Source organism: Pholcus phalangioides, unplaced genomic scaffold, assembly GCF_987345545.1.
Source record: "Pholcus phalangioides strain wild (caught in Gottingen) unplaced genomic scaffold, Ppha-v1.0 ptg000022l_1, whole genome shotgun sequence".
Classification (NCBI taxonomy): Eukaryota; Metazoa; Arthropoda; class Arachnida; order Araneae; family Pholcidae; genus Pholcus; species Pholcus phalangioides.
The window spans coordinates 13887475-13906480 of record NW_028301615.1 but is presented as its reverse complement, the minus strand read 5'-3'; the positions used below and the strand labels follow the sequence as shown (position 1 = coordinate 13906480).

Genomic DNA, 19006 nt, shown 5'->3' with positions numbered 1-19006 from the left:
CCTCTGGTAGTGTTGTCCGTGGAGCATTTTCTTGTTAATTAACAAAAGTTTGTTTGTCAGCTCTGATGACAAAATTCTTGTTTTTCCATCTTTTTTCTGAATTCACTAACTGTCCCATGTCAAAAATCATCAATAAAGAAACAGGTTTTTATGCGCTGCGCAGGCTGAATATTCTCATTGATAAGGGTTGTTCATAATTCCACTTCTGGATGCAATTGGATTAATGATTGAAAAACGTTAGCACTGTGTGTGTGTGTGTGTGTGTGAGATAATACTGTCTCAGTTGCAAACTCAATTTCTAATGATAGAAGTAGGGATTTTCGTCTTGGCTTTAACACCACTCCTAGACCATAGGCACCTTGTGAACATGCTTTTGGGAAATCTGAAACCAATTTGTTCATGTTTCATTTTAAAGTATTGACATCCATCTTCTAGATTCAAAGGGAAAATAGATGATGTCTGATTTCTGCAAAGAGACAAAGCCTAAAACAAGTCTGGCACAAAAATAAACCAACACACACAAGTTTAAGTCAACCACCACTGCGTCACCTACAGGTAGGCTCAGGTTAGGGCTAGCTTGTGTCTATCATGATGTTCACACAACTGTAACAAATCAACAACTACACTTCATAACATTACACCACCACAAATAAGAACTTCTAACGGATCAGTGCACACCAGAAAATTTTGTACAGTAAGTATATTACGTATATGATGTGATGTGTGTTTCGTGTTTGAGAAGTGCTGTGATCTTTCACATTGGTGATATGAGTGACAGGTGTCTGAATTTTTCGTCTTTTTGTAAGTGGAGCTCACTACCTGCTCACTGTGAATATGATTTTATAAATGGCAGACTTCTGTATTAATGTATTTTATACTAAAAAAAACATGTACCCAAAATAATTTGCACAAAATACCCTTTTACGTACAGATCTAATAGACAAATTATGTTTTTATATATGGAGATAGGGGGGGGGGGCATAGTAATTATTGCAGGGGGGCACGATGATCATAATGTCAATTCATCATCTATACATATATGCATTAGATCAGTCGACTTCACCTTTGGTGATGGGGGGGTGGGCCCGTATCACCGCCCATGGGTCATCATTCACTAGTATATTTTTATTTGCCTTTTGTAGATTGTTTGCATATAAAATTCGGGGGGGGGGGGAAATTAAGGTTCAATAAGGATTACATGGTACATCAAGGTCGACATTAATTTATATTAAATACTGAATAAACACCCAAATTGGTGTAAAATAATAGTTTTCACGTAACAAACATGGTTTATCTAGGACTTTGATAACAATCATGAAAATTAAGCATTTACTTATTGCTGCAACCCATAGATGTAAAATTATTAGAAATATTCAGAGGGCTCAGAAGTATTACAGGGGGGGGGGGGGGGGGGCTCAAACTTAATATTTTCATAGGTTACTATGGAGAATCGGAGATGACAAATATTAGGCGGTGGGGGGGGGGGGTGAGGACCCATGGGCTGGATGCAAGTTTGTGCTAATGCTCAAACCTAATTATCACAAGCCTAATACGACTTACAAAAATACTGTTTTGCACATTCCTTTCCCCATATTCAGAGACTGCAGAAATATGCTGTCATTTTATTACAACATCATCATGTTTTGCAGCGTCATTCTCAATTTTTTTCACAGTTCGTAAAACACAAAGTACCTTAAAATGCAGAAAACAGACGATGTTAATATCTGATAATTCAATTGATTCTTAGAGTCCAGGTATTTGAGAATTACCTGGAATGCATGGCTCGAATTTCCCGGCATGTTAGAAAGTATGGGTATCACCAGCACGCTGGTCTCCCTCACTGTTTCCCAGCCACACCAGTTAAAATTAAACATTACATATCCCAAAAAACTACTACAGTGTTAAAACCAATGTCTACCAACATGTAGTAAAAAATAAAAGTATATTGACATGATCGCAATCAATTTAATCACTGAGAATTATAACCTATTAGATCAAATGTATTGGTGAGATAACTTAAGCTTTAAATAACAATTAAATTATCATTTGGAGCCAGTAAAAGTAATTTATTGTCGCTACATACATCTAGAATTGAATCTCCATAACCGACTTCACAATCAATGCACAAACACACTTCGATTTTGAGAAAATATTGCTCTAACTCTTCTGGTCTGCATCAGGAAGACTATCAAGACCCTGAAAGTAAAATAAGCAATTCAGTTTGATAAAACACTGCAATTTAAATATATAGTAGGACTTTTTAACCTTTTATGGTCCAGTGTATATTTAGTTATTATGAATGGCAATTACTAAATTATTAATGAAAGTAACATTGTAAATATACACATTGCAAACACAGTAGACTCTTTGATAATCATTTCCTATCGACGAGGTGCATATCTGGTTTAATAGTAGCAGTAGACTCTTTGATAATCTGGCCCTGCTCCAGTCTGGTACATCCAGTAATCTGCCATTTTCAGGTGGGTTTTCTTTGAATCATAGAAGAGGAAAACATGTCGCTGCATGTCTGTGCACAGAAGTTTAGGCCTACATAAGTTGAATGGGCTTTATGAATTAACTTCCAGTAATCCAGAATTGCCAGATCTGATATTTGCCAGATTAGCTACCAGAGTCCGCTGTATACATATAGCACTGCAGTTGATTTACACTCTACCATCTTTCTTTGAACACTTTCAAGTGACTCAAGTTTTAGAACTTTTTCACATGTTAGAAACTTGTGCCAATGTCCTGATATGTCTACCCATTTTTTCCCACGTCTGATTACTATAATTAATAAAAGCTACCGAGTACCTTAGTTGGAATATAGGCATTTGTATACATTAGAATGTTGTAAGACTGGTAATTAAACCGCCATATTTTTATGCAAAGCCACCTTGTATTTGCATCATTAATTCCTATGCCTATATGAAGCTCTATCCCCCCACCAGCAGAATTCTTCAGTACAAAAACTGGTTTTGAGGAGCGGGCGATTTTAGATAGTGAATTTTATGCAGCCACGCCACACTAACCTAAAGGGTATCAGTTGCCATCCAACAGATATCCTTTAGGTTAGACGTTCCATAAGGAATATTAATGTGATTATCTGTCTCGTTTTTTCAAGTTCAAGATATTTTGCCCTATCGAGACATAATGCTTGCTTTCAAGACCACTACTACCAAACTCTACATGCTTTGTAAACATTTCTCTAGAGAATTTATAATGAAATGGTGCATGCGGCAAAGTTTTGAGTGCACATTATGTGTTGCTCTACCATAGGTATTATGTCAGAGTTACTTGTGCTTTGAAGTCGAGAAATGCTGACGTATGTCTTTCATATTGGAAGTGAAAGATGAGTGAATTTTCACGCTCATGCAAGTATCCTGTTCAAGGTCTACCTGCTCACTGTGGAGGGAGGAAAAAGTACAGGAAAAACTACTTTGGCCAACCACCACTATGCTGCCTGCATCAAACCTGGTATAACAATTCATGAAGATGGAGCTTCAAGCGCAAACTTTTCATTGCCCTAAAAAAAAAGTTGGCGGTTGGTGTGTTAGTATGGTTGTGTGCATTGTTTTTTTCTTTGTTATTAAATGTGTTTGTCCATCAAGATGATGTGCCTCGTTTAATCATCTCATGCTACACTGGCCCTAGCAGTAGGCCTATCCCCACAATCGTTTCCTTTCCAAACTAAATTGAAAACCTTTTAGTCCCCATACCACAAATTCAGTTTACCCTTGAATGCTTTGATTGTGTATAAAATATTGCGTAAGACTAATACGTACCTGAAGACGGGGAGTTGCAGCAAATTTTAGGAGGTAACAAAGAACATTACATAGTGGAGAGGGAGGCAAAATCACGTTGGTCTCTCTCCCACTCACAAAATTTCTAGTTATGGCTCAGTCTGGAGATGTGCACCATGTGTGCAGACTCATACACTATACTTCCAAAAGTTTGTGTCTCTTTTTTTTTTAGTTCTGACATTTCCTCGTATTTCTAGAAAAGTACTGGGCAAATCATTCTGAAATTTTCCTCACGTGAACCCTATGCTTGTGCTCACAATTTCCAGTGGAAATTTAGTCACTAGTGGATTCAAAGAACTGACAAAAAATTAAATGAGAAAAAAAAGAGGTTTTTCAGATTAACCCTGTATGATAAAAAAAGTAACAAATAATTTGTATCTTTCACAAAATATTGACAATTTTGTGCAATACTTGTGTGCATTTTCGAGAGAATAGCACATATATTCACAATGGTATAAATGCTATCTATGAAAATTCCAATTTTCATTATATGTTTTTCGTCTGTAACATGCAGAGTTTTCAACTAATTTTTTTGAAATTTTCAGGAAAATTATCAGTAGAAATTTAAAATGTGACAATTTATCATTCAATGATATATGAGCATTTTTAGTAAATGCTTTTAAATTGTGTATGCACAGAAAATACCTATTTCATTTTTCTATAATTTGGTTGAAAGATATATAATGCAACTCATAAAAATTCCAGTTGAATATCAGGAAAATTCAAAAAGATATATCATGAGCTGTAATTTAAGCTTCTGGCCCAGAATACCTGGATAATAAGGGGTTTTCTAAATTAGTATTTCATTTTCTGTCGTTTATTTCATTCAGTTTCTCCATTTTGACATCATACACATGTTATGTTCAAACATTTCTCTTGTATAGCATTAGACACACGTCTATGCTTATTCGCATAAAGATGCAAGCTTACTTTTAAAAATATTCAAATGACAGAAAATAATTCAAATACCGATTTCTGGAGAGAAAACCCCTTATCACCCACGTACTCTAAGCCAGTAACTGAAGTTACAGCTCAAGATATCGAGTGTATCTTTCTGAATTTTCAGGGCATTCAACTGGAATTTTTATAGAAATTACATTATATATGTCAACCAAATTATGAAAAAATAGAATAGGAACTTTCTGCACATGTGCAATTGAAAACTATTTACTAAAAATATACTTATATCTTATTGAATAATGAATTGTCACATTTTGAGTTTCTATATGCGGTATCTCATGCATACAGTGCCAGATTTTCAGCAAATTTCATAAAAATTGGTCGAAAAAGTCTGCATACAATAAGCAAAATATCTGCGATTAAAATCGGAATTTTTATGGAAAATATTTACAGTTGGCCCCCTGTATTTGCAGGGGTTACGTTCCGGGAGTGGCCGCAAATATGGGAAATCCGTGAATAGCGGAAACCATGGGTTTTTTGTATATCTCATTTATTGCACATCATGAGAAGAGCAGGGTGATGCAGAGGTAGAAGGGAATGTAAAAGAGGGTGCAGCGATTGTTGGCAATGTTTTCTGAAGAAACATTGTGATTTCTGTTTGCCATCTAAGTACGTTGGAATATGTTGACAAGGCTTATTCTTCTACCAATTTTTCTACATGTGAAGAACTATGGGATCTATATCATAAAAATAATCTATTGCTGATTTGAACTGGCAAAGCCTTTCCGCTATGTTACTCATGATGAACTTGTCTTCCACTTCTTGATCTTCTTCGGCTGGTACCACTTCAGTTTCAGGAGCAGTCAGCTGCATTAATTCCTCCTTGGTGAAGGCCTTTGAATTGCTATCAATTAGCTGTGTGATTTTGTCTACATTCATATCATTGAACCCTTCTCCACCCACATGTTTCGCTAATGTGGCAATGTATTTTCTAATCTCTTCAGTTGGCTCTGTAGAAATGGTTGTGTGGACAAAGGTTAACCCAACCCGAGGTGACTGTTTCTCTCATGGGAGCTGCCACAGCTCTACTGTTGACAGTAACAACATTTGCGAGTCAACAAAAAATGAGTCATCCTAAACATGCACAACTCAAATAAACATCACATACACAAAACACATGAATGACGATTTTGTATGTTGCTAAAATATTTTTTTCCAATAAAGGAAAAAACTGATAATACAGAAACCTTGAATATGAGGGACCTGCATATGAATATATGTCAGGGTTTAAGCTACGCCCGCATTTTTTGCAAAATGCAAAAGAAAATCTTAGAATGCAAAAGAAGTGGTAGCCACTTTCGCAAAAATGCATACAAGAGGTGCAGAATGAGTAGACATCCAACCATCAATCATTACATTAGCATTGTAGCATTTTGCTAAAACTTTTCTCCCCATTTTCGCTTTTTTTGCAAAGGGAATTTTTTATCTAGCTTAAACCCTGATATACATGCTATTCTCATGAGAGAATAGGCTATACATGCTATTCTCACAAAGATGCCCACAAGTATTGCACAAAGTTAGTAAAATATTTTGTAAAAGTTGCAAGTCATTCACAGTGTTTTATCATACAGGGTTGATCAAAAATCTTTTTTTTCTTATTTAAGTTCTCCTCGGTCCCCTAAATGCACTCGTGCCTAAATTTTCACTGGAAATTGTGAGCAGTAGCATAGGGTAAGCCTACATGTGACAGAAATTTTAGAATTATTCACCCAGTATTTTTCTAGAAATTTAAGAATATGTCTGAATTACTAAAAAGACACAGACTTTTGGCAATATAGTGTATGTAATGCAATGTAAAATAATGTTTATACAAAACAAAAATGGATTTCTGATAAGTGTATATTACTTACTAAAAATTTATAATAGTTCCCCGTGAGACGTTCATCTCTCATGGCAAATTTGCGATCTTCTGGAGTCATCGCTGTCCGCCGTCTAATCTGGAAAAAAATGAGTTCATGAAATTAATTTTAATTTGCGCACTTTAGTAAGGTTTGGTGGGGATAAAAAAATCATTACAATTTATTTTCAGCATGCACACGCATATTTAGTTCATTCACATTTTCATTTTACACTTACTTTCGATAATAATTATATTTGAAAAAAAAAACATTTTTGACAAAAATACATCATCTAGGCCTTTCTATATGCCTAATATACCGGTCTTCGAGATGCAATACCAACGTTATGTTATATTTTGACTTTGCCAAAACAACAAATATGTTGGCAGTATCATCCTCTTCAGCTTACAAGTTTCTTGCTCTTATAGCTATAACTGTAAGCATAGGTGTGGATACAATTTTAGTGATAAAATTTTATCACGAGCCTGTATCCACTTATTAAACTTAACTTTAAGCCAAGGAGGATGATACTGGAAACATATTTGTTGTTTCAGCGATACCAAAATATAAGCCACATATTGGAAATTCATCTATCAAGCTGTCTGCCCCAAAGCAGAATGTGCCGGAATCTGTGACGTACATCACAGAACAATTTGGAAGAATTTTAAGAAAATGTGCAAAAAACACTATTATATGTATGGGGATTTTTACCGCAGAACATTTCCAGTCAGCCGAGAGCTCGTTGCAGAATAGTGCTAAACATTCTGCTTTGGGGGCTGTCTATATAGTCATGACCATACAATGCACGTGGAAATCAAAGTATGAAACCGAATATCATCTGAGTCATCCACCAGGGAGAAAAACACATAAAATTCAATTTTCAGAACAGCTACAGGATTCCCTCGGCAACCTTTTTTCTGGTCCTCTATTGGTACTGGGTTGCTGTTCCTGCTCTTTCCTTCTAGATTCTAGAACTCTTTTCTACATCTGTATGCAGCTGGCATATTTTCACAGTGTTTTAAAACCGGGTTATTCCATCGTGCGTCTTTTTCCCTTCTGCTGGCTACAATTATTATTTTAATTTAGAAGTTTGCTATAATTATAATAGGCTGTGGCATTTGAATTTTGTCCATTAGTTTTGACATGCATCTTTTTCTTCTTCATTCATTATAAGTCATATCATATATATACTTTCATGAATACTGAATTTAGTGTTTTAATTTTGACATTACCTTTATTATTATTATTTTTTTTTTTGTTCATTATACCTCGTATCATACATACTTTTTCTAGATTAACATATCATCACGTTATTGTACAAGTTATTGTTTTCATTGTGGATTTCTCACAATCATTTTTTCACTTCAACAGCCACAGCGTTATCCCGTTTCAGCTATGTGTTGAGCAATTTTTTTTTCTCGTGAAGAAAGACATCCGAAAGTATGACTCCGTTTCACTTTTGGCAACTTCTCATCATGCTTTCGGACGTATATTTCGCCAAATTAAAAAAAAATCGCCAACACATTTCCAACTCGGGATTTTACTATAGCCGTTCCCAATTTCTACTTCATAGACATTGGCGAGAATCTATACACATAAAAAAAAGTGAAATCAAGTATTAAAACAATTCTAAATTGAATCTTGATAACGGATGCATTAATCATATAAATTGCGAAAAATTTACATTTACAAAACATTAATTTCTTTTTTCCCAAGTATAAGATTACATTTACAAATCTAAAACATTTAGAGTCAAAGCTTTATGAAGGGCATCGGTTGAGATTGTAAATTGGAGGCTGTTCGGGTCATTAACTTACCCTTCCATTCATTACGTAATTGATAACATTCGGGCCAAACACTGGGATGATCAAAAACGTCGAGAAAATGGAAAACACTGGTAAAATTTCGTACCACATTTTGCAACCAAAACAAACTAAAAAACGATAGATGACAATTTTGGCATTTCAGAATACTCTGGTTTTTTCACCATAGCAAAATCTAAAAAGAAATGTTGAATTAAATATATATCAATCTCGTATAAAGCTATATATATATATATCTATATACACATAAGCATGAAATATATTTTTTTAATGTTTTTCTAATGGCTAAGAAGTGTTTGTGGCTATAAACAAAAAATAAAATTTCCATTTGGGCGGAATGACCACAACGGGACTAAAGTATGAAAATTTTTTCACTTTCACAGTTTGTTTACATTATGCAGTGGATTTTCTAAACAAAATTTTTGCAAAAGCTCAACTTCCAAATTATTTTACTTGATCGTTTTGATTTGGAAAAAAAATCTCGTCTGGTACTAAAAAAATATCGTACAGTATTTTGTAAACAAATCAGCCTTATGAATGTTTTGTGATAATTTTCATAGAGGAAAGAATACTCCATAGTTATTCTTTCCTCCATGGATAATTTTGGCATTTCTGATCATTTAGGACTTCCCACCACAGCGGAATCTTAAAAAAAAACCGGGAATAAATATACATAAACTGAATATCAAAACATTTTGAAGAATAAACATAGTTATTTTCTTATTTATAATTTTCCTCTCATGATAACTGATCGATTATTGCTATAAGACGACGAAAATATTTTTTTTTCTGTCTGAGACGGAAAGGCCAAGTCGCAACTACGGTGCGAGAATAATTTAATTTTTCACAGTTTGTTTACATTATGCATCGGACATTCTGTGTGAAGCGCGCTTGCGAAAGCTCAACGTCGTAGGATATTGTTTTGACTCCATTGTTTTGTTATATGACGTATTCATATTGATTCTTATTTTGCTTCTTTCTTTTTCCAAGACGCTTCGAAGCTTTGTGAAGCTCGATGGCGGCTAATAACAGCCAGCAGGACGCAGAAAACTTCGCGCTCATCGCGCGGTACTTGGAGAACTACTTCGATGGTGTCCAGAACTTGCCCGATGACATCCAGAGGAATTACACGCAGATGCGTGAGAGAGACCACAAGTATCTAGGCAAGTATTTTTTTCCGAATCTCTGTTATCTTGTTCATTCTTTTATTACCATTTGTCGAATAGTTCTTGTATTGCATATGGTTGATCGTGTAATTTGAGAAACATATGGCGCTTACTTGTTGTTCCCTCCCGCATTTCGCAGAGCTGTTGAAAGAGTTGGCACAGCTGTGGGATCATTTGAGCAGGAAGGATATCGACACCGCTGTCCGAAGAAGGGGCATAATGCAGGTCCAGAGAACCTTGATAAGGGCGCAGGAGATTGGCGACGAAAAGCTTCAGCTTTGGCAGAATGTCCAGGATCTGGCTGAAAACAAACTGAGGCACCTGGATGTGGAATATAAGGGTCTAGGTATGATTTTCATTCTTCTTACTGTTTGTTTTTATGTAAATAGATGTCTTCCTAAGATGTATTTGTTTTCGAACGTTAATCACAACACCACTGATTTAGCTGCATACAGCCAGACTTTGCTAGAAGTACCCATACATACAAGTATTTCAGAGCCAGATGGGAATTTTTCGTTCGTTTCATTCACAGAATAGTTATACTCGCATTGCCGCAACTAGATCCCTGGTCACCCGGGGTAAGCTCACGTTTTGATTCCCCTTGTAATGATGGAGAGGTTTCAGAATGAAATTTGTGTACCCCTTGGGTCCAGCGCCCGGGGCATGAGATCCGCCTACTCCCCCCCCCCCCCCCCCCCGCCAGTTGCAAAACTTGATACTCGTCATAATCACTGTGTGCTATAGAGACCATTCCATTACAATCACAGTATATTAATACAACCACCACTATTGTTTTCTTATAGGAAATATGTGTTTACCTTTCAATATAACTACAGTTTTAAATGACACAATGGCGAAAATTGCCTTATAATTAAGATGCCAATAAATAAAAGCTCAAAAAATAAAATAGAAACTCGACATGATTGGAAATTTGAATGCTCATGTTGGCCACTCATTACTTAAGTTAGTAATTTTGTGTTGCAAAACTTTTACAATAATTATGAACAAGAAATTATAATAATAATAAAGAAATGAAATACTAGAAAAAAATCATAAAAATAAAATTTTGCAATACACTTTTGATACATTTTCTGCATTCAAAACATAAAAATAGTCATTTCTTATGACTGTGACCATATAAAAAAGCTGGGTATTGACCGTAGTATGCATGCTCGGCCAACCAGTCCAATCATGCAGCTATGAAAATGGGATGTAATGCTAATTTCTTGATAAAAGCCAGGACATCTTGAAAAATATTTATCAGAGAGAAAATACAATGGCGCAATGGGCGAAATTGCACTATTGATGAGATGAAACCTGATTCTTTTCACACGCATACAACACCAACATTAAATAATATCTAATCTATCGGAGATGTTAGTCTTGTATGCTGTTTGTTCAGTTCAGTGTCGAATTATACATTTTATAGGTGTAAAGTTACGTTGTTAAGACGAATAAAAAGACACTGTGGCGAATAGTGTTTGGGTTGGTCATAGCCTAATAGAAATTATAAATTGAAAAATTGAGAGATAGTTTTGTACAACGAAGCAAGGTGTGGCTGCTCTAAAACCAGTTAAAAGGTTTTAAAATCAGTGGAGTGGCTCACACTGTTCTAAAGGTAAACACTTTTGGGCTATAGCTTCCTTCAAAATCTCTTATATAGTAATGTAGTATAATATAATACAGTGAAACACAGCATAAGAGCGGTGAAATTTCGCTACAACAATTTGCGATATGATAAATCCCCCCTCTACAACTATATTTTTTCAATCCTTGTTTGGAAATGTTTATAATCTAATATTGAACTACTGCCGTTTGATATAATGATAATCCCTCTTTGATATTTTTTATTAGTCAGCAGAGTATTATGATATTGAGAAGTTGCACTGCGTATGGAAAAACAAATAAATACACAGGAAAAACAGCACGAATGTATAGAATCCTCACTAATGCTTTAAGGCATAACATTAATATACATAGAAACACAAATTTCATACAAACACAGTAGTTCATTCATCAGCATTCACAGTTTTGCATTGTGCTTGTACTGGATGTGAGGAGCATCTCTTACAATCTTCCAACCGTGATCAGCCAGTACTGATGTTGACTATTTTCCCTGGTAGCATTGTTCTATGGTCCTTACTACCTTTTCACCGTACAATAATGCTCGTAAAACACATTTCAGCTATTAATGCAGTAATATTTAAAAAACAAAAATGGGGGGATACTCGTGTCTCCACAGATCAAAACCATTTTGAATTGCACAGTCGTCACTCTGTATTCACGGGGATTACATTCCGAGAGTTAGAACATTTTTTTTAAATGTTCATTTAAAACTTCAACTTATATTTCGCTCCGATATGAGAATTATCACTGTAACATATTTTCCAAAAAACAGCGAGAGACCAGGAATAAAGACTGCAAATACCAAGGGCCATGTATATATTTTCCATGTCGGACGCAATTTCATTGTTGTTCAGTGTAATCAAAGATAGCAATATAACGTAATAACATTTTAGAAACCATATTCTTAGTTGTATAACATAATAAATTTAGAGCCATTTTGGAACAGCTTTGGTATAAGGGACAGATTGGCGATTTTTGGCGACTTTTTTTTCTGACGCCAAATATGTCCAACGGTCCGAGAAAAAGCCGCCAGACACTACGTGCGCCGGAAAAAAAAATCGCCAGCATAGAAAACAGAAAAAAAACAATAAACAAAAATAAGCTCTGGGTTGTTTAAAAAATAAAACTCTGGATAAAAATAAATCGATCTGGATTTAAATAAAGCCCGGACCGTTGTTTAAATAATAAATCGATCAGGGTTTAAATAAAGCCCGGATCGTTGTTTAAATAATAAAGCGATCAGGGTATAAATAAAATACGGGCACTGTTTAAATAAAGGGGAAAAAAGGGAACAATACAACCTGACCAGCGACGAAAATGTAATCCAAACACTCGACACAACCGACAACAAGCACAAATGACAAAATGGCTGTACGACTGTTTGAAAAGACGGGCTACAACAACTAACACCGCCTGGCAGAATTTTCCAGAACAGCGACAACCCTGCAGAACAACACCGAACCAGAGTGCGCCAACAATGACAACTTATCGCCGGAAAAAAGTCACCAATTTGGCGTGTCCCTTATACCAAAGCTGTTCCTAAATGAAACAAAAAACTTGTGATTACCATAGGCTAGAACCCTATTATGCTTCTATATGGGATAGGGAGCATCATACTTGTATTTGTAATAATGTAATCAAGGATTAGAATGTGAAACATGTTTAGTTATTTACCAAACATTGTATTTTGATATTACTGTGAAACAAAAGTGCAAAATCAAATCACAAAACACAAAATTAAAAATACAATAAATGTACAAAGGTTGTTCGGGAAATTGAAAATACATCACTTATAGGTGTAAAGCAGTGTTTTGATACACACGCGGGCAATGCTGATGTTTACCAATACCACTTACTAAATTATATGCTCCACTTTTTGTTTTTACTCTCTATTGTAAAATCTCTCAGAAAACTTTGTTTTCCCACAAAAAAAACCTAGTAACGACCAATCTATGGTTCAAACACTAGTTTATCTTCACAAGGCAGCTTACTACTGTTTTACACCTCAAAGCAGGTATGCTGTCTCAATTGAAGTTGGTGTGTCTAGAGATTTATGTAATATATGTTTATTAGTAGACAAGTAACATGTGTAAAAGTATTTTGTATCATTGTAAGTTTTTACTGTAACGTTTAGTAATTTTGAAAAAAATAATAACTTACAGATATGGGACGAGAGAGTGAGGTGAATTCAGAGAATCATAAGCCAGAGGCACAACCGGAACGTGCCAGCAAAAGATCCAGGAGACAGAGAAACGTCGACATCCCACTGAGATACGATGCCTCACACGAGAGACCAGAGAAAGAGTTGCCGCCTCCAGCAACGTGCAAGAAACAGAAGAAGAAGAAGAGGAAATCGAAGGTCGAGAAAGAGCAAGTGGAGTCTCCCTTTGAACCGCCCATCGATCCCGATGAGCCGACCTACTGCCTGTGCGAGCAGGTCTCATTCGGAGAAATGATCTGCTGCGACAACCACCACTGTGAGCGAGAATGGTTTCACTTCTCGTGTGTTGGTCTGGTCATGAAACCGAAAGGGAAGTGGTTCTGTCCGAATTGCAGGGGAGATCGCAGCAACCAGATGAAGCAGCCATCATCATAAGTCATTGTCATCATCTTGTCACCCATGCTTTCTTTGTGTTGAACTTCATTCTTGTTTGTCATGCTTTTTTTGTTGAATGAATCACTTGTGGTGTTTTTTTTATGTTTGCAATAGCACATTATATGCCGATTCCTTCTCCTTTGCAGATTAATGAAACTTAACACATTTAAAGGAATGAAAAATAGATTTTTCAACTGATTTTACTCTGAACTATTTTATCACTGACAAATATCAGTCTATTTCAGTTTATTGAAGTTCATAAAAATTTCGATCAAAAGAAACAAATTTGGTTCATATTATGCCGTATGTTTTTTTGTCTAAAGAAATGTTTGATTTAATTTCTCCTATTAATTTTTGCCTAATGCATTTGCTCTGTACCTGTTCTTGTCATGCCAGGAATGATAAATGAAGTTCTGGATACTGGTGATAATATTTTCCAAAGTTCTCGGGTTTTTCAGTTAGTTCTTGTTTCTAGAATTACTTTTTTTCGATAAATACAGTTTTTTCTCTCACAGAAATTGATGCAATCTATTAATGCTGTAAAAAATATTCCTCCTGATTTCCTATATCAGTGAGTGGAAACATTAAAACCACCTGTATATAATAGTCCTCTAAGAATGGGAATAGAATTGGATTCATTACATCATGTGACATCAGAATTTATTTTCATTATTCGCAAAGCACACTTGACGATGAAAAATTTAAAAATTCAGACATCTACCCATTTCCCTTCAAAATATGAAAGACTGATGGCAGCACTTCACAAACTTCCTATAACTCTGTCATCACGAATACATTAGGGCTACCCATGTTTCACAGAAATTTATTTCTGGCATGCACCAATTCGCAAGTTCCATTTGCATAGTTGCTATGTCTCCTGGATTTTCTGGTTGGCTCGTGAATTTCTACTCCATCTCTGAAAAATTTGTATTACCTTCCGACTTCTGACTGTGATTGCAGAAAAATCCCTACTTTGGGGGAGGGAATTATTCCCAATGAATTCACTCAAAAGAAAAAAAGAAAGACAATTACTTTTGTTTTTTATCACCAAACAAAATGACATCACATTTATTCTGCGACTTGTAAATGTCTGAAATAAAAAAATATATATATTTTATTTTTGGGGTGGGGTAAGTACAAAATTCTCCAAACAACCAATTTGGCTGTTCTGTATTCAAAATTGGCGACTTTATTTGTGTATCTGCTTTGAACATATCAGACTTGTTCGAACGCAATGACAATTTTTTTTCTGATTTGATTAATGACAGGTACAGTAATTTAATTTATTAGTTGGCAATGATTGGTGACTTAGCACAATGCGATGATGGCTTGCAAGGTGTCACATTTTTGCAAAGGAAAAAATTGTTACAATTATAAAAAAATTTATAAAAATCCTTGCATTAAAAAAAAAAAAAATCCCTTTTAAATTTATTTGTGTATAAAATAATGGATCCGTGCAAAAACCTTCTTAATTCTCAATCTCCAAAGTTGGGAGCTATGCCATTTTCACTTCAAAATATGGAAGATAGATTGGTAGCACGATAAATTCTGAAATCATGAATATGGTAGAGAACACACACAACACACGTTCTGACGTGCACTTTTTTTTTAAATTTTCCGTAGGAGTTTTTATAAGGTGCCTCTGTAGGCATCAGTGTCTTTGTCACAATCAGATAAACATTTTCCCCCAACTTGGGGAGAAATTTCATATGTCACCTACAAACTTTATGGCCTATATTTACGATAAGAAGCACACATTTGCATATCATACTGGTGATTTTAATGTTTCAGCTCAAATAACTGTTTCTTTACAAAATTACATACACGTAACACATTGTCATTTGATGAGACTTCCTTCGTTTTTGTAAAAATCAATCTTACAAAAAAAAAAAGTGCCAAGTGAACGCACCCTAGTCCCGAACACTCCGGAGATCCCCCCCCCCCACCCTTTTGGCTTACCATATACAATGCACGGATTTGACTCCACTGCCATCTGCTGTCTTTCTCCAGTAATTGAATTGAGACTTCATGTGAAATCTCACTTCAAACTATACCTGTCTCATTCTGCATCATTTTATTCAGCTGAATGGGAGCATTTATTCTGATTTTGTACTTTATCAGCGGGTTTAGAGTTTTTATAATGCAGCTGGGGTTTAACATTCCATGCACTGGCAGATGTTGTAAGAAAGGCTCATTAGCTTAGACTTAAATTTTAATTTCTTTTGCATAAATCAGAATCTACTGCATTTTTTTTTCTGTGCTGTCAAAAATTTATGAAATTATTATTATAACAATGTTTCTGATTAAATTCATAAGTTTGGGAGCATTATTTTGAAGTTAATCCTGCGTATCATGTATATAACATTCCTTGGCATGTGTTTTACAAAAGGTTTCCATATATACAGTGAATGTACTTTTTTTTTTTTTTTGTTTATTTTGCAGTTGTTTTCTAATGCTGTTGCACTCCATGTTGTATGCTGTGTGAAATAAGGAAGCTTTCTCTCTTTCTTTCCCTTTTTTTGTATCAATATTTTGGACCTTCATTTATATAATGAGTACTTCTCCATTATAGCCATCCACACATTTTTTTTTTTTTTGATACTGAATTGGCGCATTTTAGCTTGATTCTTTCTGCAGTCTTTAGCATGATACTAGGTTTGTTAATGTGATGCTCTTTCTGCATGATTTTGGCACCATACTAGACTTCTTGATGCAATATTGTAAACCTGACAAAGAACAGACTAGAACATTATGATATAAAAATATTTAACAGAATTCATCGGATTATCTTGGAATGTAAACCTGAAATGAAAGCTGTATCAAAGATTTAATATACTTTTGGCTGATGCTTATCTACACATCAATAATAACAAAGTTCCATTGAACCAAGCAACACCTTCAACATTGCAACAGAGATAAGTTATGGTATTACGGAAAAAACCGTAAGGTTTTTACCCTAATACATAAGGTTACCTAAAAACCGTAAGGTTTTTACCATAGACAAACGAAAATGTGCTTGTGCAAGCGAGCCAAACTGATTCAGAAAACTCACCAGGAAAGAAGCTGAGTCAAACCAGCAGTGCAAATTCGCCAAGACAAAAAAAGTGTGAAGTGGATGGTTATAATGGGAAAAGTACCATATAATGTGCACACAGGTTGTATTTGTGACGCATTTAAAAACAGTTGTAAAACAACTCCCCTATTTTTGTTGCCATTGAAAGATATCCACACAAATGGTGCATGCATTGTTAAAAAAGTTTTTATGAATCCAATGTATAACTGTAAAAAAAAACATTATTTGCATTGTTTGGCTGGCTTTATCTGCGGGATTTTTTTTGTTAGTATTCTGTCCTGTAGAGTGACGGCAACTTGAGAATCGATGCAAAGTTGTAAACAGAGCATATATTTCTTTCCTTGATAGCAGGGCAGCTCTTAAAGAGAGGCGCAAGCCTCCCTTGGGAATTTCTAACTCAATTTTTCAAATGCATTTGATATCTATTAAATTTGAATTACTGTTAATCAAATGACCTCGACAAAATTAAAAAAAAAATATTTTTGAAAAAAGCTAATTGGAAAAAAGTGACTCAGGCATGGCGCCCCCCACATCCCGCAACAAGGCTGGGATCTTGGGTGCCCCCCCCCCCAAAAAAAAATGAATTTATAGTGTAAATAAAATTATGAAAATCATCCTCTGCCCCAGGGCTGGAGCTTATGGAAGCCACGGTTCTTTAAAATAATGTTCACAATGCCACCACATAATTAATTTTGGTAGGTGGGGATCGAGTGCAGAAATATGGAACCTTGGTAGTTAGTACGTGGGAAGGAAAAAAAAGATGGGTTGGTTACACAGGTTATTATACTTGTCATTGCACGGGGGGAATGTCCACGCCCATAAATATTGTTCCTGCCATCTATCATTTAAATTAAAATATAATATTTAAAGAAAAGTATAAATTTTTTTACAATTTGCAATAAACCACTGCTGAACCTAAACAATGATTTTTATCTGATAGAACATTATTTTTTCGTGCAACATAGATGTAATAACGCGAAAAATAAGTTGACTAGGCAACAAAAATAGTAGATTAGCCATATTATAGTAAAATGCAAACCATTTCCCTCCCCCCCTCCATAATTTTCCTGTGAAGAGCTGCCACTGAAATCACTCCTGAATATAGGTTGCCCTCGAGCAGATGAACCATCAAGAAAAACCATTGAAGCCAGTAGATGAGCAACTCGAATAACTTTTGAAATGTTGCCGTTTATGGCATATATAAGTCATATATGTACTTCATCTGTAAAAAAATATATGTATAAATTGATCATATAAATCACATTATATTGGACGAAACCATGTTGTATATATGAATGTATTCATTTCTCAGGTATGGGTGAATAACATTCTACACTGATTTTAAATATCAAGTTTTTTAACCCCTTCGTAAATATTAGTGTAAGGACTAAATTATTTAGCAATTTGATTTTTCTTAATCTAGTTTTTGCAGTTTAATTTGCTTTGGTTCGATGAACCATAGTTTCTAGCATCATAATTTTATCAATTTTTTGCTTATCGATAGCTATTTTTACCTAGTGTATATTAGAATTCAGAAAAATGTGGTCAATACGCCAATATATTGTTTGTTCCCGCTCAAACCATGTGCCACCTTTCATTCAGCGATTGTGTGTGTGTGTTTTATTCCTTATGAGCAAGGATACATGTTGATCTTACAGTGTGTTCAGTTCAAAATTGTATCGCACTGGTTGGTCCAATATTGAATTGAATGTACTGTATAAATATATTTTTTGATGAATGTAAGCTGTATTGCATTTTTTTCAAATATTTTTGTGTACTTGTTCATGTAGTTCCTTTTCAAGCATTACATCCTGGAACCACTGTTTGAAATTGGTGTAATAAATTACATTAATGGTTGCTGTTCATTCGGACGACACTAATTGTGAACAATACACCGATGCCGATTCAAAGTTGGTAAAACCACTGCACCAAGTTGATGGAAATATTGGGAGGACTCAAAATATTGAGTTGCTGGGAGATTGGGGGCTCAAACTCAATAGTGGGGAAAAACCTCATTAATAAGTCACTCTTGGGAGACCAAAAATATGGCTTTGTGAGCTAAGTGACTCATTAAACAGAGTAAGCCAGGGCTGCTCCCTATTGAATACATTCGTGCAGCAAATA

General features: G+C 35.1%; 1 protein-coding gene and 1 long non-coding RNA gene across 4 annotated transcripts; one reads left to right on the top strand and one right to left on the bottom strand.

The window, feature by feature from the left end:
- Positions 1 to 2045: 2045 nt before the first annotated feature.
- On the bottom strand, positions 2046 to 9015 carry LOC149069502 (uncharacterized). 2 transcript variants are annotated; one of them, XR_016195046.1, is made up of 4 exons: positions 8875 to 9015; positions 8416 to 8596; positions 6611 to 6697; positions 2046 to 2196 (listed from the first exon to the last, which is right to left on the bottom strand). It is a non-coding gene; the product is annotated as an uncharacterized LOC149069502 (long non-coding RNA). The 2 variants fall into 2 exon arrangements; XR_016195047.1 differs by having other exon boundaries at positions 8930 to 8944.
- LOC149069501 (inhibitor of growth protein 2-like) lies at positions 8837 to 18747 on the top strand. Of its 2 annotated transcripts, XM_089249418.1 has the most exons (4): positions 8837 to 8909; positions 9412 to 9584; positions 9727 to 9933; positions 13376 to 18747. In XM_089249418.1, the coding sequence occupies exons 2-4, from the start codon at positions 9437 to 9439 to the stop codon at positions 13807 to 13809; spliced, it is 789 nt and encodes a 262-aa protein (XP_089105544.1). In that variant the 5' UTR covers positions 8837 to 8909; positions 9412 to 9436; the 3' UTR covers positions 13810 to 18747. The 2 variants fall into 2 exon arrangements, with proteins under 2 accessions (XP_089105544.1, XP_089105543.1); XM_089249417.1 differs by lacking the exon at positions 8837 to 8909 and having other exon boundaries at positions 9249 to 9584.
- The last annotated feature ends 259 nt before the right edge of the window (positions 18748 to 19006 follow it).

Excerpts from the sequence above, each read along its gene's own strand:
- LOC149069501 (XM_089249418.1), top strand. The coding sequence starts at position 9,437 with ATGGCGGCTAATAACAGCCAGCAGGACGCAGAAAACTTCGCGCTCATC. Across the intron at positions 9,585-9,726 it reads GAGAGACCACAAGTATCTAG|AGCTGTTGAAAGAGTTGGCA; the intron begins GCAAGTATTTTT and ends CGCATTTCGCAG. Across the intron at positions 9,934-13,375 it reads TGTGGAATATAAGGGTCTAG|ATATGGGACGAGAGAGTGAG; the intron begins GTATGATTTTCA and ends AATAACTTACAG.